Source organism: Oryx dammah, unplaced genomic scaffold (genome assembly GCF_014754425.2).
Source record: "Oryx dammah isolate SB20612 unplaced genomic scaffold, SCBI_Odam_1.1 HiC_scaffold_3, whole genome shotgun sequence".
Classification (NCBI taxonomy): domain Eukaryota; kingdom Metazoa; phylum Chordata; class Mammalia; order Artiodactyla; family Bovidae; genus Oryx; species Oryx dammah.
In genome coordinates, this window is record NW_024070187.1 from 35,236,875 (window position 1) to 35,257,942 (window position 21,068).

The following is a 21,068-nucleotide window of genomic DNA, read 5'->3' on the forward strand; positions in this document are numbered from 1 at the left end:
GTTTTTTAGGATGTCTTGAATAAGTCAGTTATTCTTGAAAATTAAAATCAAATGCTTGAGGATCAAAGAAAAAGCAAAAATACCTCTTTATAATGTCACATCTCAGTCCCTGGGAATGATTTCTGAATTAAATGTTGGGATGTATTGTACTTGTGTATCTTTTCTACTACTGTAAAATATACCTGAGAACAATTTTTCTTCTATTTTTTTTTCCAGATGACAGAAATGATGCTCAAGACAGTAACTTAAGAGCCTTAATAGAAGAGCTGCCAGATACCCACTACTGCCTTCTCAAGTACCTTTGCCAGTTCTTAAGAAAAGTAGCCAAGCACCATTTGCAGAACCGCATGAATGTTCACAATCTTGCCACTGTATTTGGGCCAAATTGCTTTCAGTAAGTTGGTGAACTTTTGCTGTTAGTTTCATCACGTGTCCCCTTTTCCTTTACAACTGCCTAAAATTATTGCGATGCCGAAGCATATTTCGGACTAAGAAGTCAACCAGTTTATATTGGAGAAATAAATACCAATTTTTGAGAAGGAAGCTATGCCTTTTTATGAAACCATAATTTTTACTGTTTCAAAAAACTTTATTTAAAATTCTGGGAATTAGTATTACTTTCACTAAAAACATTTAAAAATCAGTTTTAAAAATTGATTAGAAAAAGAGGGAATTAATTTGATATAGTATGTAATTTTTTATAAATCATTGCTAATGGGTAGAAAGTAACAAGTGGAATATGTCAGTGACAGAAAAATGTAACTTCAGCTACATTTGTTTTCTAGGAATAGATTAGAAATAAACTAATCTCCTTGGTAGGTGCTATATCACTAGGCACAAGAACTTTTCATAAAGCTTTATATTTTCCTGTTATTTCTCAAAGGTGTTTAATCATTAATACACAAAATATGATCTTGAAAACCAGAGACTTTGTTTTTAGCTTTCCTATCAATATTTCTGATATCAAACACATTTCTTCCACTTATAAGGAAAGAGAAAGAACATTCACAGTTTAAAGCTCTGAGAAATTCTCATCAAGTTTTTTTTTTTTTTTTAATAGTATATCTTCTTATCCACTCCATTAATTTACAGACTCATTCAGCTGCATGGAACTAGTAATAGTACAATCTTCAGAATGACTAAATATAAACTCTAGCTTAGATCATAGTGACTACAGGGTTGTAAGATATTTACAGTCTTCTGTGGAGAAAAGTTCTACCTAAAACAACTATCTCCTTTGTAATGTTAGAGAGTACAGTGTTTATTGAGTATAGCACTAAGTGCTGTACTCATTTATCTGATTGAGTCCAAAGATACAGAAGTCGTTTATTTTGAAGTTCCCTTATTTAGAATAAGAAAAAAGTAGTTAGTTCAGTTCTTGTGACCACAGTTAGGTCAGTGACTATAGTCCATAAATGTTAATAAAAATCATTGGTAGAAAGTCTGCCATTTAAGGACAATTGAAATACTTTTCTTAATAACTTAGGCGAATACAATGTATACGTTGTATGGTCAGTAGAATGAGATGGTCAGTAGATGAGGAGGAGTTTTTTTCCAAAGGGGAAATCCTCATTAAAGGCTGTAAATTTTAGATACAAGGTGATATTTTTAAGAAATCTACAATCATAAAGCTGGAAGAAAATATACCAGTAATATATGATTGGTGTTCTGGATACTAGACTTCTAGGTGACTCTTAATTACTATGTTTTCACATGTAATTCCAGTTACAGGTTATTAAATTTAGTTGATTAGGTAATATTATCATTGTAAAATACTCAAACAGTGTAGAGGTATTTGAATAAAAAATATCCTCCCATTGCAACCTCTTCTCTCTAGAGAGAAAATTAGTAGCCGGGTGTGTATCCTTTTTGAACACAGCCATAAATATATTTTAAAATATGAATGGGATCAAGGTGTGTATACTGTGAAGCTTGATTGTTTTTATGGTAACACTAGAACTTTTAATGTCAAAAGATCTATATACCTCATTCTTTTAACTATTAGATAATGGGAATTTATTCTAACTTAGCTCTACCTCAATTGATGAAGGCTGAGGTTGTCAACTTTTGATATTAAAACAGAATTATAATGTACATCCTGAGAGTGATTCTTTATGTACATCTCTCTTACTGCTTTGTGGGAGTTCTTTAGGTCTTCTGGAAAATAATCTTTTGTCTGTTATAAACATTGCGAACATTTTCTCCTATTCTGTTTGTCATTTAGTTTTATTTATGGTGCTTCATAAATTTTTAAAATTTTAATTTAATGTATCAACTCTTCCTCTTTTTGCTTATTAGGATTTAGGTCTTAATAATATTTCTAAATAATATTAATTATGTTCTCTTGCTTAATAGTGATATATCATAAAAATATTACAACACATATTTTTCTTTTGTCACATTTATAGACTTTATATGCTTAGGTTTTTGCTTTCTCTAGAATTATTTTTGTATGTATTGCATATGGATCCAGTTTGATTTTTCTTCAAATAGATAGCTAATTGTTACCAGATCATTCATTGAGTAGTACATCTCTTTGCTAATTTACAATACCAACTCAATCACATATTACTTTCCTGCATATATGCGTTTGTTTCTGGTGTTTGTATGGCTCCTTCCTGTTCTCCGTATCTAAACATTTACCCTTTAAGAGGAATTTTGGAGTCTCCATGGTAAGTGGTATCTCACTGTGGTTTTGATTTGCATTTCTCTGATGACTAATGACATTGAATATTTTCTTATATGCTTATTGATCATTTGTATATCTTTGGAAAAATGTCTGTTCAGATCCTCAGACCATTTTTAGTTAGATTTTTGTCTTTATGATTGAATTGTAAGAGTCCTTTGTATATTTTAGATATTAGTCCCTTATCAGATGTGTGATATGCATATATTTTCTCCTATGAGTTGTCTTCTCATTTTCTTAATTGTATCCTTTCAAACAGAAAATGTTTAATTTTGATAAAGTCCAATATATTTAATTTTTCTATGGTTACATATGCTTTTGGTATTGTATCTAAGGTTTTGCCTAACTTGTTAAGACTTTTTAGAAGAGCTTTATTGTTTTAACTCTTACACTTAAGTCTATGGAGCTAATTTGGAATTAGTTTTTGTGTGGTATAAGGAAGGAGTCCAGTTCCGTTCTTTTGCCTGTGGGTGTGCAGTTGTCCTAGTACCATTTGTTGAAAATTGAATTGTCTTGGCACTCTTGTCAGAAATTGGTTAACTATATTGTTAGGGCTTATTTATGCACTTTCAGTTTTATTTCATTGATATATGTCTATCCTTATGTGGTTACCATTCTGTCTTGATTCCTGTCACTTTTTAGTAAGTTTTGAATTCAAATAGTGTCCATCTTCCAACTTTGTTCTTTTTCAAGATTGCCCCTTTCGTTTCCATAATAATTGTAGGGTCATATTGTAAATTTCTTAAAAAAAAAAAAAAAAAAATATATATATATATATAGCCAGCTTGGATTTTGATAGGAATTCTGTTGAATCTGTAGGTCAATTTGGGGACTTTTATTGCTAGGTTCAGAGAAGGCACTGGCGACCCACTCCAGTACCCTTGCCTGGAAAATCCCATGGATGGAGGAGCATGGTGGCTGCAGTCCATGGGGTCACTAAGAGTCAGACACGACTGAGCAGCTTCACTTTCACTTTTCACTTTCATGCCTTGGAGAAGGAAATGGCAACCTACTCCAGTGTTCTTGCCTGGAGAATCCCAGGGACGGGGGAGCCTGGCGGGCTGCCGTCTGTGGGGTTGCACAGAGTTGGACATGACTGAAGTGACTTAGCATTGCTAGGTTAAGAATATTAAATCATCCAATCCATGAACATGGGATGTCTTTCTTTTTTATTTATTTTAATTGGAGGCTAATTACTTTATAATATTGTAGTAGTTTTTGCCATATATTCATATGAATCAGCCATGGGTGTACATGTGTTCCCCATCTTGATCCTCTCTCCCCTCTCCTTTACCATCCTATCCCTCAGGGTCATCCCAGTGCACCAGCCCTGAGAACCCTGTCTCATGCATCGAACCTGGACTGGCGATCTATTTCACATATGGTAATATACAGGTTTCAATGCTATTCTCTTAAATCATCCCACCCTGGCCTTCTCCCACAAAGTCCAAAAGTCTGTTCTTTACATCTGTGTCTCTTTTGCTGTCTCACATATAGGATCATCGTCACCATCTTTCTAAGTTCCATATATTTGCGTCAATATACTGTAGTGATGTTTTTCTTTCTGACTTACTTTGCTCTGTATAATAGGCTCCAGCTTCATCCACCTCATTAGAACTGATTCTAATGAGTTCTTTTTAATAACTGAGTAATAGTCCATTGTGTAAATCTACCATAGCTTTCTTTTTTTTCTTTCTTTTTTTTTGGAGGCTAATTACTTTACAATATTGTAGTGGGTTTTGCCATACATTAACATGAATCAGCCATGGGTTTACATGTGTTCCCCATCCTGAACTCCCCTCCCACCTCCCTTCCCATCCCATCCCTCTGGGTCATCCCAGTGCACCAGCCCTGAGCACCCTGTCTCAGGCATCAAACCTAGCCTGGTGATCTGTTTCAGATATCATAATATACATGTTTCAGTGCTATTCTCTCAGATTATCGCTTTCTCCCTCAGAGTCCAAAAGACTGTTCTATACATCTGAGTCTCTTTTGCAGTCTCGCATACAGGGTTATCATTACCATCTTTCTAAATTCCATATATATGTGTTGGTATACTGTATTGGTGTCTTTCTTTCTGGCTTACTTCACTCTGTATAATCAACTCCAGTTTCATCCATCTCATTAGAACTGATTCAAATGTATTCTTTTTAATGGCTGAGTAATACTCCATTGTGTGTATGTACCACCGCTTTCTTATCCATTCATCTGCTGATGGACATCTAGATTGCTTCCATGTACTGGCTATTATAAAGAGTGCTGAGATGAACATTGAGGTACACGTGTCTCTTTCAGTTCTCAGTGTGTATGCCCAGCAGTGGGATCGCTGGGTCATAAGGCAGTTCTATTTCCAGTTTTTTAAGGAATCTCCACACTGTTCTCCTTAGTGGCTGTACTAGTTTGCATTCCCATGAACAGTGTAAGAGGGTTCTCTTTTCTCCACACCCTCTCCAGCGTTTATTGTTTGCAGATTTTTGGATGACAGCCATTCTGACTGGGATGAGATGGTACCTCATCGTGGTTTTGACTTGCATTTCTCTGATAATGAGTGATGTTGAGCATCTTTTCATGTGTTTGTTAGCCATCTGTAGGTCTTCTTTGGAGAAATGTCTGTTTAGTTCTTTGGGTCATTTTTTGATTGGGTCATTTATTTTTCTGGAATTGAGCTGCAGGAGTTGCTTGTATATTTTTGAGATTAATTCTTTGTCAGTTGCTTCATTTCCTATTATTTTCTCCCATTCGGAAGGCTGTCTTTTCACCTTGCTTATAGTTTCCTTCCTTGTGCAAAAGCTTTTGAGCTTAATTAGGTCCCATTTGTTTATTTTTGCTTTTATTTCCATTACTCCGGGAGTTGGGTGATAGAGGATCCTGCTATGATTTATGTCAGAGAGTGTTTTGCCTATGTTTTCCTATAGGAGTTTCATAGTTTCTGGTCTTATGTTTAGATCTTTAATCCATTTTAAGTTTATTTTTGTGTATGGTGTTAGAAAGTGTTCTAGTTTCATTCTTTTACAAGTGGTTGACCAGTTTTCCCAGCACCACTTGTTAAAGAGATTGTCTTTTCTTCATTGCATATTCTTGCCTTCTTTGTCAAATATAAGGTGTCTGTAGGTGCGTGGATTTATCTCTGGGCTTTCTATTTTGTTCTATTGATCTATATTTCTGTCTTTGTGGCAGTACCATACTGTCTTGATGACTGCAGCTTTATAGTATAGCTTGAAGTCAGGCAGCTTGATTCCTCCAGTTCCATTCTTCTTTCTCAAGATTGCTTTGGCTATTTGAGGTTTTTTGTATTTCCATACAAATTGTGAAATTATTTGTTCTAATTCTCTGAAAAATACTGTTGGTAGCTTGATAGGGATTACATTGAATCTATAGATTGCTTTGGTAGTATACTCATTTTCACTGTATTGATTCATCCAATCCATGAGCATGGTATATTTCTCCATCTATTGGTGTCCTCTTTGATTTCTTTCATCAGTGTTTTATAGTTTTCTATATATAGGTGTTTGGTTTCTTTAGGCAGAATTATTCCTAAGTATTTTATTCTTTTTGTTGCAATGGTGAATGGAATTGTTTCCTTAATTTCTCTTTCTGTTTTTCTCATTGTTAGTGTATAGGAATGCAAGGGATTTCTGTTTGTTAATTTTATATCCTGAAACTTTACTATATTCATTGATTAGCTAAAGTAATTTTCTGGTAGAGTCTTTAGGGTTTTCTATGTAGAGGATCATGTCATCTGCAAACAGTGAGAGTTTTACTTCTTCTTTTCCAATCTGGATTCCTTTTATTTCTTTATCTTCTCTGATTGCTGTGGCCAAAACTTCCAAAACTATGTTGAATAGTAGTGGTACCCTTGTCTTGTTCCTGACTTTAGGGGAAATGCTTTCAGTTTTTCACCATTGAGGATAATGTTTGCTGTGGGTTTGTCACATATGGCTTTTATTATGTTGAGGTATGTTCCTTCTATTCTTGCTTTCTGGAGGGTTTTTATCTTAAATCGATCTTGAATTTTGTCAAAGGCTTTCTCTGCATCTATTGAGATAATTATATGATTTTTATCTTTCAGTTTGTTATGTGGTGTATCACATTGATTGATTTGCGAATCTTGAAGATTCGCATCCCTGGGATAAAGCCCATTTGGTCATGATGTATGATCTTTTTAATATGTTGTTGGATTCTGTTTGCTAGAATTTTTTTAAGGATTTTTGCATCTATGTTCATCAGTGATATTGGCCTGTAGTTTTCTTTTTTTTGGCGTCTTTGTCTGGTTTTGGTATCAGGGTGATGGTGACCTCATAGAATGAATTTGGAAGTTTACCTTCCTCTGCAATTTTCTGGAAGAGTTTGAGTAGGATAGGTGTTAGCTCTCCTCTGAATTTTTGGTAGAATTCATCTGTGAAGCCATCTGGTCCTGGGCTTTTGTTTGCTGGAAGATTTCGGATTACGGTTTCAATTTCTGTGCTTGTCATGGGTCTGTTAAGATTTTCTACTTCTTCCTGGTTCAGTTTTGGAAAGTTATACTTTTCTAAGTATTTGTCCATTTCTTCCAAGTTGTCCATTTTATTGGCAAATAGTTGCTAATAGTAGTCTTTTATGATCCTTTGTATTTCTGTGTTGTCTGTTGTGATCTCTCCATTTTCATTTCTAATTTTGTTGATTTGATTCTCCTCCCTTTGTTTCTTGATAAGTCTGGCTAATGCTTTGTCTATTTTATTTATCTTCTGAAAGAACCAGCTTTAGGCTTTGTTGATTTTGGCTATGGTCTCCTTTGTTTCTTTTGCATTTATTTCTGCCCTATTTTTTAGAATTTCTTTCCTTCTACTAACCCTGGGGTGCTTCATTTCTTCCTTTTCTAGTTGCTTTAGGTGTAGAGTTAGGTTATTTATTTGATTTCTCTCCTTTTTCTTGAGGTAGGCTTGTATTGCTATGAACCTTCCCTTAGCACTGCTTTTACTGAATCCATAGGTTTTGAGTTGTTTTCATTTTCATTCGTTTCTATACATATTTTGATTTCTTTTTGATTTCTTCTGTGATTTGTTGGTTATTCAGAAGTGTGTTATTTAGCCTCCATATGTTTGAATTTTTAATAGTTTTTTTCCTGTAGTTGATATCTAATCTTACTGCATTGTGATAAGAAAAGACGCTTGAGATGATTTCAATTTTTTTGAATTTGCCAAGGCTAGATTTATGGCCCAGGATGTGATCTATCTTGGAGAAGGTTCTGTGTGCACTTGAGAAAAAGGTGAAATTCATTGTTTTAGGGTGAAACGTCCTATACATATCAATTCGGTCTAACTGGTCCATTGTATCATTTAAAGTTTGTGTTTCCTTGCTAATTTTCTGTTTAGTTGATCTATCCATAGGTGTGAGCGGGGTATTAAAGTCTCCCACTATTATTGTGTTATTGTTAATTTCTCCTTTCATACTTGTCAGCATTTGCCTCACATATTGCGGTGCTCCTATGTTGGGTGCATATATATTTATAATTGTTATATCTTCTTCTTGGAGTGATCCTTTGATCATTATGTAGTGTCCTTCTTTTTCTCTTTTCACAGCCTATATTTCAATGTCTATTTTATCTGATATGGGTATTGCTACTCCTGCTTTCTTTTGGTCTCCATTTGCTTGGAATATCTTTTCCAGCTCTTCATTTCAGTCCGTATGCGTCCCTAGGTTTGAGGTGGGTCTCTTGTAGACAGCATATATAGGGGTCTTGTTTTTTGTATCCATTCAGCCAGTCTTTGTCTTTTGGTTGGGGCATTCAACCTATTTACATTTAAGGTAATTATTGATAAGTATGATCCCATTGCCATTTACTTTGTTTTTTGGGGGGTTCAAGTTTATACATCTTTCCTGTGTTTCTTGTCTAGAGAAGATCCTTTAAGATTTGTTGAAGAGCTGATTTGGTGGTGCTGAATTCTCTCAACATTTTTTGTCTGTAAAGCATTTGATTTCTCCTTCATATCTGAATGAGATCCTTGCTGGGTACAGTAATCTGGGCTGTAGGTTATTTTCTTTCATCACATACCTAAAAGTATGTCCTGCCATTCCCTCCAGGCCTGAAGAGTTTCTATTGAAAGATCAGCTGTTATTCTTATGGGAATCCCTTGTGTGTTATTTGTTGTTTTTCCCTTGCTGCTTTGTTTGATCTTTGTTAATTTAGTTAATATATGTCTTGGGGTGTTTCACCTTGGGTTTATCCTGTGTGGGGCTCTCTGGGTTTCTTGGACTTGGGTGGCTATTTCCTTCCCCATTTTAGGGAAGTTTTCAACTATTATCTCCTCAAGTATTTTCTCATGGCCTTTCTTTTTGTCGTCTTCTTCTGGGACGCCTATGATTCGAATGTTGGGGTGTTTAACATTGTCCCAGAGGTCTCTGAGGTTGTCCTCATTTCTTTTAATTCTTTTTTCTTTTTTCCTCTCTGTTTCCTTTATTTCCACCATTCTATCTTCCACCTCACTTATCTTATCTTCTGCCTCAGTATTCTACTGTTGTTGCCCTCCAGAGTGTTTTTAATGTCATTTATTGCATTATTCATTATTGATTGACTCTTTTTTATTTCTTCTTGGTCCTTGTTAAACTTTCCTTGCATCTTCTCAATCCTTGTTTCCAGGCTATTTATCTGTAAGTCCATTTTGTTTTCAAGATTTTGGATCATTTTTACTATCATTATTCTGAATTCTTTTTCAGGTAGACTCCCTATTGCCTCCTCTTTGGTTTGGTTTGGTGGGCATTTATCATGTTCCTTTACCTGCTGAGTATTTTTCTGCCTTGTCATCTTGTTTAGATTTCTGTGTTTGGGGTGGCCTTTCTGTATTCTGGCAGTTTGAGGTTTTTCTTTATTGTGGAGATTCCTCTGTTTGGGTGGGGTTGGATGAGTGGCTTGTCAAGGTTTCCTGGTTAGGGAAGCTTGTGTCAGTGTTCTGGTGGGTGGAGCTCGATTTCTTCTCTGGAGTGCAACGAAGTGTCCAGTAATGAGTTTTGAGATGTTTAGGGGTTTGGTGTGACTTTGGGCAGCCTGTATATTAAAGCTCAGGGCTATGTTCCTGCTTTGCTGGAGAATTTGCATGGTATGTCTTGCTCTGGAACTTGTTGGCTCTTGAGTGGAGCTTGGTTTCAGTGTTAGGTATGGATGCTTTTGGATGAGCTCTTATTGATAAATGTTCCCTGGAGTCAGGGGTTCTCTGGTTTTCTCAGATTTTGGACTTAAGCCTCCTATCTCTGGTTTTCAGACTTATTCTTACAGTAGCCTCAAGACTTCTCCATCCATACAGCACTGATGATAAAACATCTAGGTTAATGGATAAAAGATTCTCCACAATGAGGGACATCCAGAAAGGTTTGCTGAGTTACATGGAGAAGAGAGGAGGGAGGAGGGAGACAGAGGTGATCAGGAAGAGAAGAAGGGGAATCAAAAGGGGCGAGAGCAATCTAGCCAGTAGTGCTCTCCACAGCCTGGAACACTCAGAGAGGTTCACGGAGTTACACAGAGAAAAGAAGAGGGAGGAAGGAGATAGAGGTGACCAGGAGGAGATGAGGAGGGTCAAAAGGAGAGAGACAGATCTAGCTAGTAATCAGTTCCGTAAGTGTTCTCTATGGCCTGGAATACCCAAAGAGATTCACAGAGTTAAGAAGAGAAGAGAAGGGGGAGGGAGGAGATAGAGGTGACCTAGGGGAGAAAAAGAAGAGTCAAAAGGGGGAGAGGGCAATCAAGCCAGTAATCACACTCCTAAGTAAAAATGGGTACTGAAGATTGGATTCTTAAAGGTACAAAATTAATAACAAATACCAAAAAGTGAAGATTAAAAATCTAGAGTAGAGGTTAGACTCTCAAAAATACATTAAAAAAACAAAATCACAAAAATTATAAAATATATATATGAAATTTGCTTTTAAAATAGGGTATTTTTTGCAAGGTAATAGTAGGTTATAAAAATAAATATTAAAGAAGTAATAGAATACTTAATTTTAAAAAGTAAACATTTAAAAAATGATAATAGTAAAAATATATCTATGAATTTATCTGGAGCTGTTGCAGGCAGTGTGGAATCAGTTCAGTTTCAGATAGTTCCTTGTTCTAGCTTATACTTCTCAAGATCTATAGGCCCCTTCCAATGTACTCAGTGCTAACTACAGGGTTTTAACTGTTGCACCTGTCACTTCCAAAGTGGTTCCCTCTGTTTATTTTGGCTTCTTCTGTTTGCAGGTCTCTTCAGTGTCTAATTTCTGCCCTGACACAAGGGGGCAAAGGTGGTCACTTATTTAGCCTCACTTGTTCAGTCGTGCTATGGGGAGGGAGGAACACAGCAAACAAATTATCACTGGCGTGTGTGGGGAGTGCTCGCAGTGTCTCAGCTACACTGGGTTTGCCCCCAGCGTGTGTGCTTTCCCAGTCTACACTGCTCAGGCTCCAGGTTGCTCTGCCGGGGACCTGTCTGTGGTGGGCCCCGGCTTGCATGATGCCCTTTCCAGGTCTACGCCACTCAGGTTCAGGTTCTCGGGTACTCCACAAAGGCGCAGACTTGGTTGGGCCTGCGTTTCGTGCCCTTCCCAGGTCCAGGCAGCTCAGGCAGCCAGGTGTTTAGCGAGCGCACACTCCCCAGGTGTGGTGCGTCTTATCACCTCCCCTGTCCCAGCTACTCAGTTTCCTGGGAGCACCATCTCAGGTGTGCCCTGTGTCTCTTCTTCGGAGCTGATCTCTGGCTGCAACCCTCCCGGCGGGTGTCAACCATTCAGGATCCCAGGAAGACTTGGTTAGCAACTGGGAGCCTGCTTGCAGTTTGGTAGAGGATGCTGTCTCTTGAGACCCAAATGCCACTCGCCTGTTTCTCTGCCTCTGATGGGGCATGGGCCAGTCCACAGCCAGCTTGCTCTCCTCTGGTATTCGCTCAGTCCTTTGTTCTGTGAGCAGGCCCGGCAGTGCTTTAGGTTAGGGCTTTTTGCGGGAAAGTTCTCTGTCTGTCTCTCTCTCTGGCTATCCCACAGTTTGGGTTGCTATCTCAGTTACCTCCCTCAGATTACCCTCAGGGCATTCAGGCCCGGTCCTTACCCTAAGCAATGAAACCCGTGCCTCCCTGTTCAGCCCCCACTTGGTGGTGGCGGATGCCTATTCTGGTTTCTAAGACAAGTACAAGTCCTCCTAAAGAATGTTATTGTTAGAGATTAGAAGAAATTTCTTTTTCCAAGTGTTGATAATTATTAAAATGGGTACTGGATTTTCAGTGGTCTGGATAACATGGCATTATAAAAGAAAGTTATTCTAGTCCTTGTTCTGTGATTTGGTAGGTTTGACTTTCTGCTTTGTTTTTCTGTTAAGTTTTCTGTAAAATGGGACCTACAGAATTTGCTTTGAAACTTAAGTGAGACCATAAGAGAAAGTCCTGGTGCCTACTAGATAACTGGTAAAATGGTATTGAAGTATATGTACAGTTAACTGAGCACATTTGCAGTTGCATTAAGGGAAAGATCGGGTTTTATACATTTTGCCATCATACCAAGCTGAATGAATTGGGCTCCTTAGAAACAATACAAGAGGCATGACATTCTTTTTACTTCATTTGTCTTAGTTTTTACTTTCTTCTGAAATATATTATTTCTTAGAGTATTGAATATGTCTTTTAATATTTAAGGAAGATATTTTTTCTTATCTAGTAAAACGTCTAAATGCAAACCCAACTTCTTCAAATTATTAGACATATATTTCGTGACCTCCCCTAGATTGCCTTGGTATTTACCAACCTCCAGGACCAATCTACCACCAGGGATTGATTTTTTTCTTTTTTTAAGTTTTGGGTTTTTAAAATTTATTGTGTTATTTACTTTTGGCTTCACCTGGTCTTCATTGCTGCACACAGGGACTACTCTCAGGCTGGGGTGTGCTGGCTTCTCTTGTTTTGGAGCATGAGCTCCTGGCAGGCGGGCTCAGTAGTTGTAGCTTGTGGGCTTAGTTGCCCTGCGGCATATGGAATCTTTCCAGGGTAGGGGTCAAACTCATATCCTGTGCATTGGCAGGTGAATTCTTAACGCCTGTACCACCAGAGAAGTCCACAGATTGATTTTTCACCTGCTTTGGGAATGCTGGGTCCTTTCCTTGGCTTCTGCCTTGCAGTTGAGCCAAACAGCCACCTGCCCATAGCTTCCCCCATCACTTCTGGGCCCTGGACTAGGATTTGAATTCTTGATGGGCTGGATAAAGTAAATCTTGAAAATCTAGAACAGTTAAATCTCTCTGAATGAACCATAGTATTGGGGAACAGGACTAAGGAGGAAACCAGGTAGATGCCTACTTTCTCCCTTCTGTGGAATCCTCCATCCCATAGCCTCTCTCCCCTTGTATCCCATTGAGTGAATTCCAGGTTCTCAAACACAGCATCTTTTAAATGAACTTTGTGTGTCTTGGTGTTCTTGTGAAATAGCTATGCACATTGTTTATTGTTTGACATCCCCACTTGCTTCCTTTTCCTCACCTTTGCTGACCTGTCCCCTACTTCAAAGTAGTCTACTAACATCCCCATCCTTGCCTCAGTCTCAGGTGTTTTTTGTTTTGTTTGTTTTTGTTGAGAATCTGCTCTAAAGCACTGTGTACCTAAAGACCCAGCAGGCTGTAACAATTCAGGAAGAAAAGTATTTTCTTTAGATATGGTGAGGCTATTGTACTTTAAGAATTTTAAAGAATTATGTTGACTATGCATGATTTTTTTTTTCACATTCCAGCTTTGGAACCTGATTTCCTCATAAACAGCAACTCTACTATAAACGGAGAAGGCAATGGCACCCCACTCTAGTACTCTTGCCTGGAAAAATCCCATGGGCGGAGGAGCCTGGTAGGCTGCAGTCCATGGGGTCTCGAAGACTCGGACACGACTGAGCGACTTCACTTTCACTTTTACTTTTTCATGCATTGGAGAAAGAAATGGCAACCCACGCCAGTGTTCTTGCCTAGAGAATCCCAGGGAAGGTGGAGCCTGGTGGGCTGCCGTCTATGAGGTTGCACAAAGTCAGACACGACTGAAGCTACTAGCAGCAGCAGCAGCAGCCTCTATAAACATTTTACTTCTTCACTATTATTACATGAATCCTTTGAGTTTGGGGGCTTTCCCAGTTCTCAGACCGTAAAGAATCCTCCTGCAATGCAGGAGACCCCGTCCCCATCCTTGGGTTGGGAAGATCCTTGGAGAAGGGAGTGGCTAACTACTCTATTTTTCTTGTTTGGAGCATTCCATGGGCAGAGGAGCTTGGCGAGCTACAGTCCATGGGGTCACAAAGAGTCAGGAACAACTGAGTGAATAACACTTATCACTTTCACTTTTGACTTTGAAGTTTCCTTTGAGAAAAAGTGTTCAAAACTGAGAATGATATTAGGAAAATCTAAATATTTGTATTTAATCTTACTTAGAGTTAATTTTAAAATCTGTCTGTTAAATAGACATTGATGAAGAGACCAAATACCCTCTAATGATGTTCTTACTGAGAGTTTGGGGGGGTTAATATTCTTCACATTTTGCATTAAACTCATTGTGTAGACCCTTGGTGTTAAACCAGTAGTATACACTCAGTTTCCATCATTTAAGAAAATCAATAACATCAAAATATCTAGTAATTAAAACAGATCTGCTGATTTCTATGGATAAGTAAGCCATTTTGATCAAATTCTACCTCATCCCTTTGCTTTCCTTGCTTTTTGTCTAGAGAGCTATAAATTAATTCCATCCTTTGAAACAAATATTTAAATGTTAATATGTTAATCAGTAATATTATACGTCTTTCTGATGCTCAAAGAGATAAATCAATCTTAGATTTTAAATGATAAGGCCTTCCAAATGTGCTTCTGAGATATCATGTTTTTGTTTAGAGGCAGCATCAAAATAGTCTTAAAACTGTTATTAGTTCAGTTAAGTTGCTCTATCATGTCTTGACCTTTTGTGAACCTATGGACTGCAGCACTCCAGGCCTCCCTGTCCATCACCAACTCCCGGAGTTTACTCAAACTCATGTCCATTGAGTCGGTGATGCCATCCAGCCATCTCATCCTCTGTTGTCCCCTTCTCCACCTGCTTTCAGTCTTTCCCAGCATCAGTGTCTTTTCCAATGAGTCAGTTCTTCACATCAGGTGGCCAAAGTATTGGAGATTCAGCTTCAACATCAGTCCTTCCAATGAATATTCAGGACTGATTGCCTTTAGGATGGACTAGTTGGATCTGCTAGCAGTCCAAGGAACTCTCAAGAGTCTTCTCAACACCACAGTTCAAAAGCATCAATTCTTTGGCACTCACTTCTTTATAGTTCAACTCTCACATCCACACGTGACTACTGGAAAAACCATAGCTTTGACTAGAGGAACCTTTGTTGGCAAAGTAATAGCTCTGCTTTTTAATATGCTGTCTAGGGTGGTCATAACTTTTCTTCCAAGGAGTAAGCCTCTTTTAATTTCATGGCTGCAATCACCATCTGCGGTGATCTTGGAGCCCCCCAAATAAAGTCTCTCACTGTTTCCCCATCTATTTGCAATGAAGTGATGGGACTGGATGCTATGATCTTAGTTTTCTGAATGTTGAGTTTTAATTCAACTTTTTCACTCTCCTCTTTCCCTTTCATCAAGAGGCTCTTTAGTTCTTCTTTGCTTTCTGCCATAAGGTTGGTGTCATCCCCATATCTGAGGTTATTGATATTTCTCCAGGCAATCTTGATTCTAGCTTCTGCTTCATCCAGCCCAGCATTTCTCATGATGTACTCTGCATATAAGTTAAATAAGCAGGGTGACAATATACAGCCTTGATGTTCTCCTTTTCCTATTTGGAACCAGTCTGTTGTTCCATGTCCAGTTCTAACTGTTGCTTCCTGACTTGCATACAAATTTCTCAGAAGGCAGGTCAGGTGGTCTGGTATTTCCATCTCTTTCAAAAATTTCCACAGTTTGTTGTGATCCACACAGGCAAAGGCTTTGGATAGTCAGTAAAGCAGAAATAGATGTTTTTCTGGAACCCTCTTGCTTTTTCGATGATCCAGTGGATATCGGCAATTTGATCTCTGCTTCCTCTTCCTTTTCTAAATCCAGCTTGAACATCTGGAAGTTCATGGTTAACATACTGTTGAAACCTGGCTTGGAGAATTTTGAGCATTACTTTACTAGTGTGTGAGATGAGCACAATTGTGCAGTAATTTGAACATTCTTTGACATTGTCTTTCTTTGGGATTGGAATGAGAACTGACCTTTTCCAGTTCTGTGACCACTGCTGAGTTTTCCAATTTTACGGGCATGTTGAGTGCAGCACTTTAAAACCATCATCTTTTAGGATTTGAAATAGCTCAGCTATAATTCCATCACCTCCACTATTTATTTATTTATTTATTTATTTTCATTAAATGTCTCTATAAACATTTTTTTTTTCAGATTTTGTTTTATTTATTTATTTATTTATTTTAACTTTACAATATTGTATTGGTTTTGCCATACATCAACGTGAATCCACCATGGGTAGTGATGCTTCCTAAGGCCCACTTGACTGCATCCCAGGATGTCTGGCTCTAGGTGAGTATTGCACCATCATAGTTATCTGGGTCATGAGATCTTTTTTGTATACTTCTTCTATGTATTCTTGCCACCTCTTCTTAATATCTTCTGCTTCTGTTAGGTCTATACTATTTCTGTCCTTTATTGTCCATTTTTGCATGAAATGTTCCCTTGGTATCTCTAATTTTCTTGAAGGCATCTCTAGTCTTTCCCATTCTATTGTTTTCCTCTATTTCTTTGCACTGTTCACTGAGGAAGGCTTTCTTATCTCTCCTTGCTATTCTTGGAACTCTGCATTCAAATGTGTATATCTTTTTTTTTCTCCTTTTCTTTTCACTTCTCTTCTTTTCACAGCTATTTGTAAGCCCTCCTCAGACAGCCATTTTGCTTTTTTGCATTTCTTTTTCTTTGGGATGGTCTTGATTCCTCTCTCCCCTACAATGTCACAAACCTCTGTCCATACTTCATCAGGCACTCTGTCTATCAGATGTAATCCCTTGAATCTATTTGTCACTTCCACTGTGTAATCATAAGGGATTTGATACCTGAATGGTCTAGTGGTTTTCCCTACTTTCTTCAACTTAAGTCTGAGTTTGGCAATAAAGAGTTAATCATCTAAGCCACAGTCAGCTCCCAGTCTTGTTTATGCTGACTGTATAGAACTTCCCCATCTTTCTGCAAAGAATATAATCAATCTGATTTCAGTATTGACCATCTGGTGATGTCCATGTGTAGAGTCTTCTCTTGTGCCATTGGAAGAGGGTGTTTGCTATGACCAGTGCGTTCTCTTGGCAAAACTCTATTAACCTTTGTCCTGCTGCTTTCTGTACTCCAAGGCCAAATTTGCCTGTTACTCCAGGTATCTCTTGACTTCCTATTTTTGTATTCCAGTTCCCTATAATGAAAAGCACATCTCTTTGGGGTGTTAGTTCTAGCAGGTCTTCATAGAAGTGTTCAACTTCAGCTTCAGCATTACTCGTTGGGGCATAGACTTGGATTACTGTGATATTGAATGGTTTGCCTTGGAAATGAACAGAGATCATTCTGTTGTTTTTGAGATTGCATCCAAGTACTGCATTTTGGACTCTTGTTAACTGTGATGGCTATCCCATTTCTTCTAAGGGATTCTTGCCCACAGTAGTAGATATAATGGTCATCTGCGTTAGATTCACCCGTTCCAGTCCATTTTATCCATCCGCTGATATCTAAAATGTCGGCATTCGCTCTTGCCTTCTCCTGTTTAACCACTTCCAATTTGTCTTGATTCATGGACCTAACATTCCAGGTTCCTATGCAATACTACTCTTTACAGCATCGGACTTTGCTTCTATCACCAGTCACATCCACAACTGGGCGGTGTTTTTGCTTTGGCTCTGTCTCTTCATTCTTTTTGGAGTTATTTTTCCATTGATCTCCAGTAGCATACTGGGCACCTCCCAACCGGGGGAATTCATCTTTCAGTGTCCTATCTTTTTGCCTTTTCATACTGTTCATGGGGTTCTCAAGACAAAAATGCTGAAGTGGTTTGCCATTTCCTTCTCCAGTGGACCACATTTTGTCAGAACTTTCCACCATGACCCATCCATCTTGGGTAGCCCTACAGGGCATGGCTCATAGTTTCATTGAGTTACACAAGGCTGTGTTCCATGTGATCAGATTGGTTAGTTTTCTATGATTGTGATTTTCATTCTGTCTGCCCACTGATGGAGAAGGATAAGAGGCTTATGGCAGCTTCCTGATGGGAGACACTGACTGAGGGGGAAACTGGGTCTTGTTCTGATGGGCAGGGCTGTGCTCAGTAAATCTTTAATCCAATTTTCTGTTGATGGAAGGAGCTGTGTTCCCTCCCTGCTATTTACCTGGGGCCAAACTATGGTGGAGGTAATGAGGATAATGGCGACCTCCTTTGAAAGGTCCCATGCATGGACTGCTACACTCAGTACCCCCAACACTGCAGCAGGCCACCGCCGACCCATGCCTCCGCCAGAGACTCCTGGACAGTTTCGGGCAAATCTGGGTCAGTCTCTTATGGGGTCACTGCTCCTGTCTCCTAGGTCCTCATGTGCACAAGCTTTTGTTTGTGCCCCCCAAGAGTCTATTTCCCAGTCCTGTGTAAGTTCTGGCAGCTCTATGGTGGGGTTAATGGCGACTTCTTCCAAGACGGCTTACGCCATACCCAAGTCTGCTGCACCCAGAGCCCCTGCCTCTGCAGCAGCCCACTGCTGACCTGTACCTTGGCAGGAGACACTCAAACACAGGTCTGTCCCACTTGCCGTGGGGACTCTGGGTCCTGGTGTGCAAAAGGTTTGTTTGAGCCCTCTGAGCGTCTCTGGCTGGAATGGGGTTTGATTCTAAATGCAAATTTGCCCCTCCTACCATCTTGCTGGGGCTTCTCCTTGACCTCTTTCAAATCTTTCAGAAAAATAACACAGTAAGTTAGTGGTACCAAGTCAATAACTCATAACCTATGGTTACATGATGTGTGTGTGCATATGTGTGTAATTAGGTATTTGGACTGCATCAATTAATATTATATGAGTTCAGCTAAATTTGTAGACATAAACAGATAAGCCTAACAATATTGGCATCATCCTATCTTCTACTGCTATTAAGCAACTTTGGTTGGTTGGTGGCCTAAATGTTACTTTTGGGAAATTGGTAATTCGGATTGAAAAATGTAGATAGTTGGTCTTTTGAAAAATTAAGCCCAAGCCCTAGTCTCATATATTCATAGCCTGTTAACATAACTGTTTGTAAAATCCAAGCCATTCATATAATTTTTAGCACAATTGTATATATCATCATCATCATCTATAAACATGTTTTTTAGCAATTAAAGAGTGGATAATTGGAGAATTTGGTCTTCCTCTGATGAAACCTGAACCTGCCTCTTCCCTGGCTATTTCATTGCCTGAACTTCTGTATTATCAAGCCCTCATCACTTCTAATTGTGATAATTAACTTTCCAGTTGCCTTTTTTTCCAAAATGGGTATATTCATTTTATATTATGAAGGTAACATATATTAATTAAAAAAAACTTTTTTCCTACCCCAAAGCCACAAATATAGGGATGAAAATGAAAATCATCCATAATCTATACCCAGATTCAGTCACTGTTCATACTTTGGTTTACATGCTTCCATATTCTTTTCTCTGCATGCTCACATATGTATTTGTGTTTGTTTGGTTAAAGATGGGGTAGTATATTAATACTTTATAACCTTTATTTAAAAACTTAATGTCATCTATGGTGGCATTTTTCCATACTTGTAATTTTACCTCATCATTTCTAAGGACCACATAGTGTTCTGATCTTTTGATCAATATGCTTTACTTAAGCCATCCCTATAAATGGCATTTCAGAATTTTTTTCTCAGCAAAAATAATAATAGGTAACATTTACTGAGTGTTTACTAAGTTCCTAGCAATGTTCTGGGTGCTTTTTTTTGTTTGCCTATTTTATTCTTAAAATGGTATGAGGCAATTGCTATTATTGTTTCTGCTCATAAAGAAACTGAAGCACAGAAAGTTTGACTTGCCGAAGATCACATGGGTAGGAAGAGGATTGCGTCAGAAGTCTAAATCCAGACAGTCTGGCTCCTCGATTCCAAGCTCTTAATCACCACTCAGTAACTCTTTCCCCTATAAACAGCATTGCAGAGACTATTCTTGAACATACATTTTTCACACTTCACTAATTATTTTCTTTGAATGTACTTTTGGAAGTGGACTTGCCTAGTCAAAGAATATTTGTATCATCAAATTTTTTTTCATTGAGAGCTTATACCAGTTCATGCTGGAGCAGCCACCTCCAAATGTGTTCCCATTCCCACACCTTCTCCAATACTGATGTTATTATTCTTTTTCATATTTTTCAATATAATAAGTGAATATTATTTCTCATAAAGAATTTTATGTGTTTATTGTGAGGTTTAACCTATTTAAGCTTGATTCCCCATACAGCTTTTCTTCTATGAATTGCCTTTTTTTCAGTTTTTCTAAGCTAGTGGGAATTTTCTTTCAGGTAACTGATTTGTAAGAGTTCCTTTTGTAGTACAGCTATTACTCTATTGTTATATATTGAAAATACTCACACCTTATAATTCACATTTGAACCTCATAATTCTCTTTACCATAAAGTTTAAAATTTTTATTATCCTGTATGTCAATTTGTGTTGTTTGGGTTTGGTATTATCCATAAAAGACCTTCTACATCAAAGTTGTAAGTATATTTACTTATATTGTCTCAGTATTTTTGCAGTATTGTATTTTCATAATTACATCTTGAACATATTTGGATATTAGAAATGGTATGGTATGGAAATCTAAAATTATTAAATATTCTCCTATATTTTATCTCAACATATTTATAATTTTTAAAATATTTAGGTACTGAATTCACTTAATAGTTAAAAGAATGAGTAATATAAACATTTTTACTTTTAAAATGGTATTCTTCCACTTCAGTTTTCTTTTTCAAGATTTTCCTGGGTAATTATAAGCGTATATTCCCCCATAATATCAGAATATTTTTCTAGATTAAGAAATTTCCATTGATTTTTAATCAGGTATAGTTGAAATATTTAATGTTGCACCATTAATTCAGTAAAATGACATATCTCCCCATTTAGTCCAATTTTTACTTACATATTTTTTCCTAAAATTGAAGATGCATGGAAAAAATATGTAAAGTTGTCAAATATACAGTGAAAAATCCAGTAATCCCAGGTAATACCAGAAATGCTTACTTTAAATGTATTACCTATTTTTCATACCTCTGAAAGAAAATTCAATTTATTAATGCCATGGCTGCTGTCTGTAAGATTTCAAGTAAAAACTAGTACCATATGTCTTGCTTGAGCAAATCT

At 37.7% G+C, this 21,068-nt stretch overlaps 1 protein-coding gene across 4 annotated transcripts in view; it reads left to right on the top strand.

The window, feature by feature from the left end:
* The window catches only part of FAM13A (family with sequence similarity 13 member A), a 338,407-nt gene that overhangs the window by 61,297 nt on the left and 256,042 nt on the right, over positions 1-21,068 (top strand). For all 4 annotated transcript variants that reach the window (XM_040237865.1, XM_040237862.1, XM_040237866.1 and 1 more), the window contains exon 4: positions 217-394. In XM_040237865.1, the coding sequence (XP_040093799.1) occupies positions 217-394 (178 nt within the window). The remainder of the gene's footprint in view (positions 1-216; positions 395-21,068) is intronic.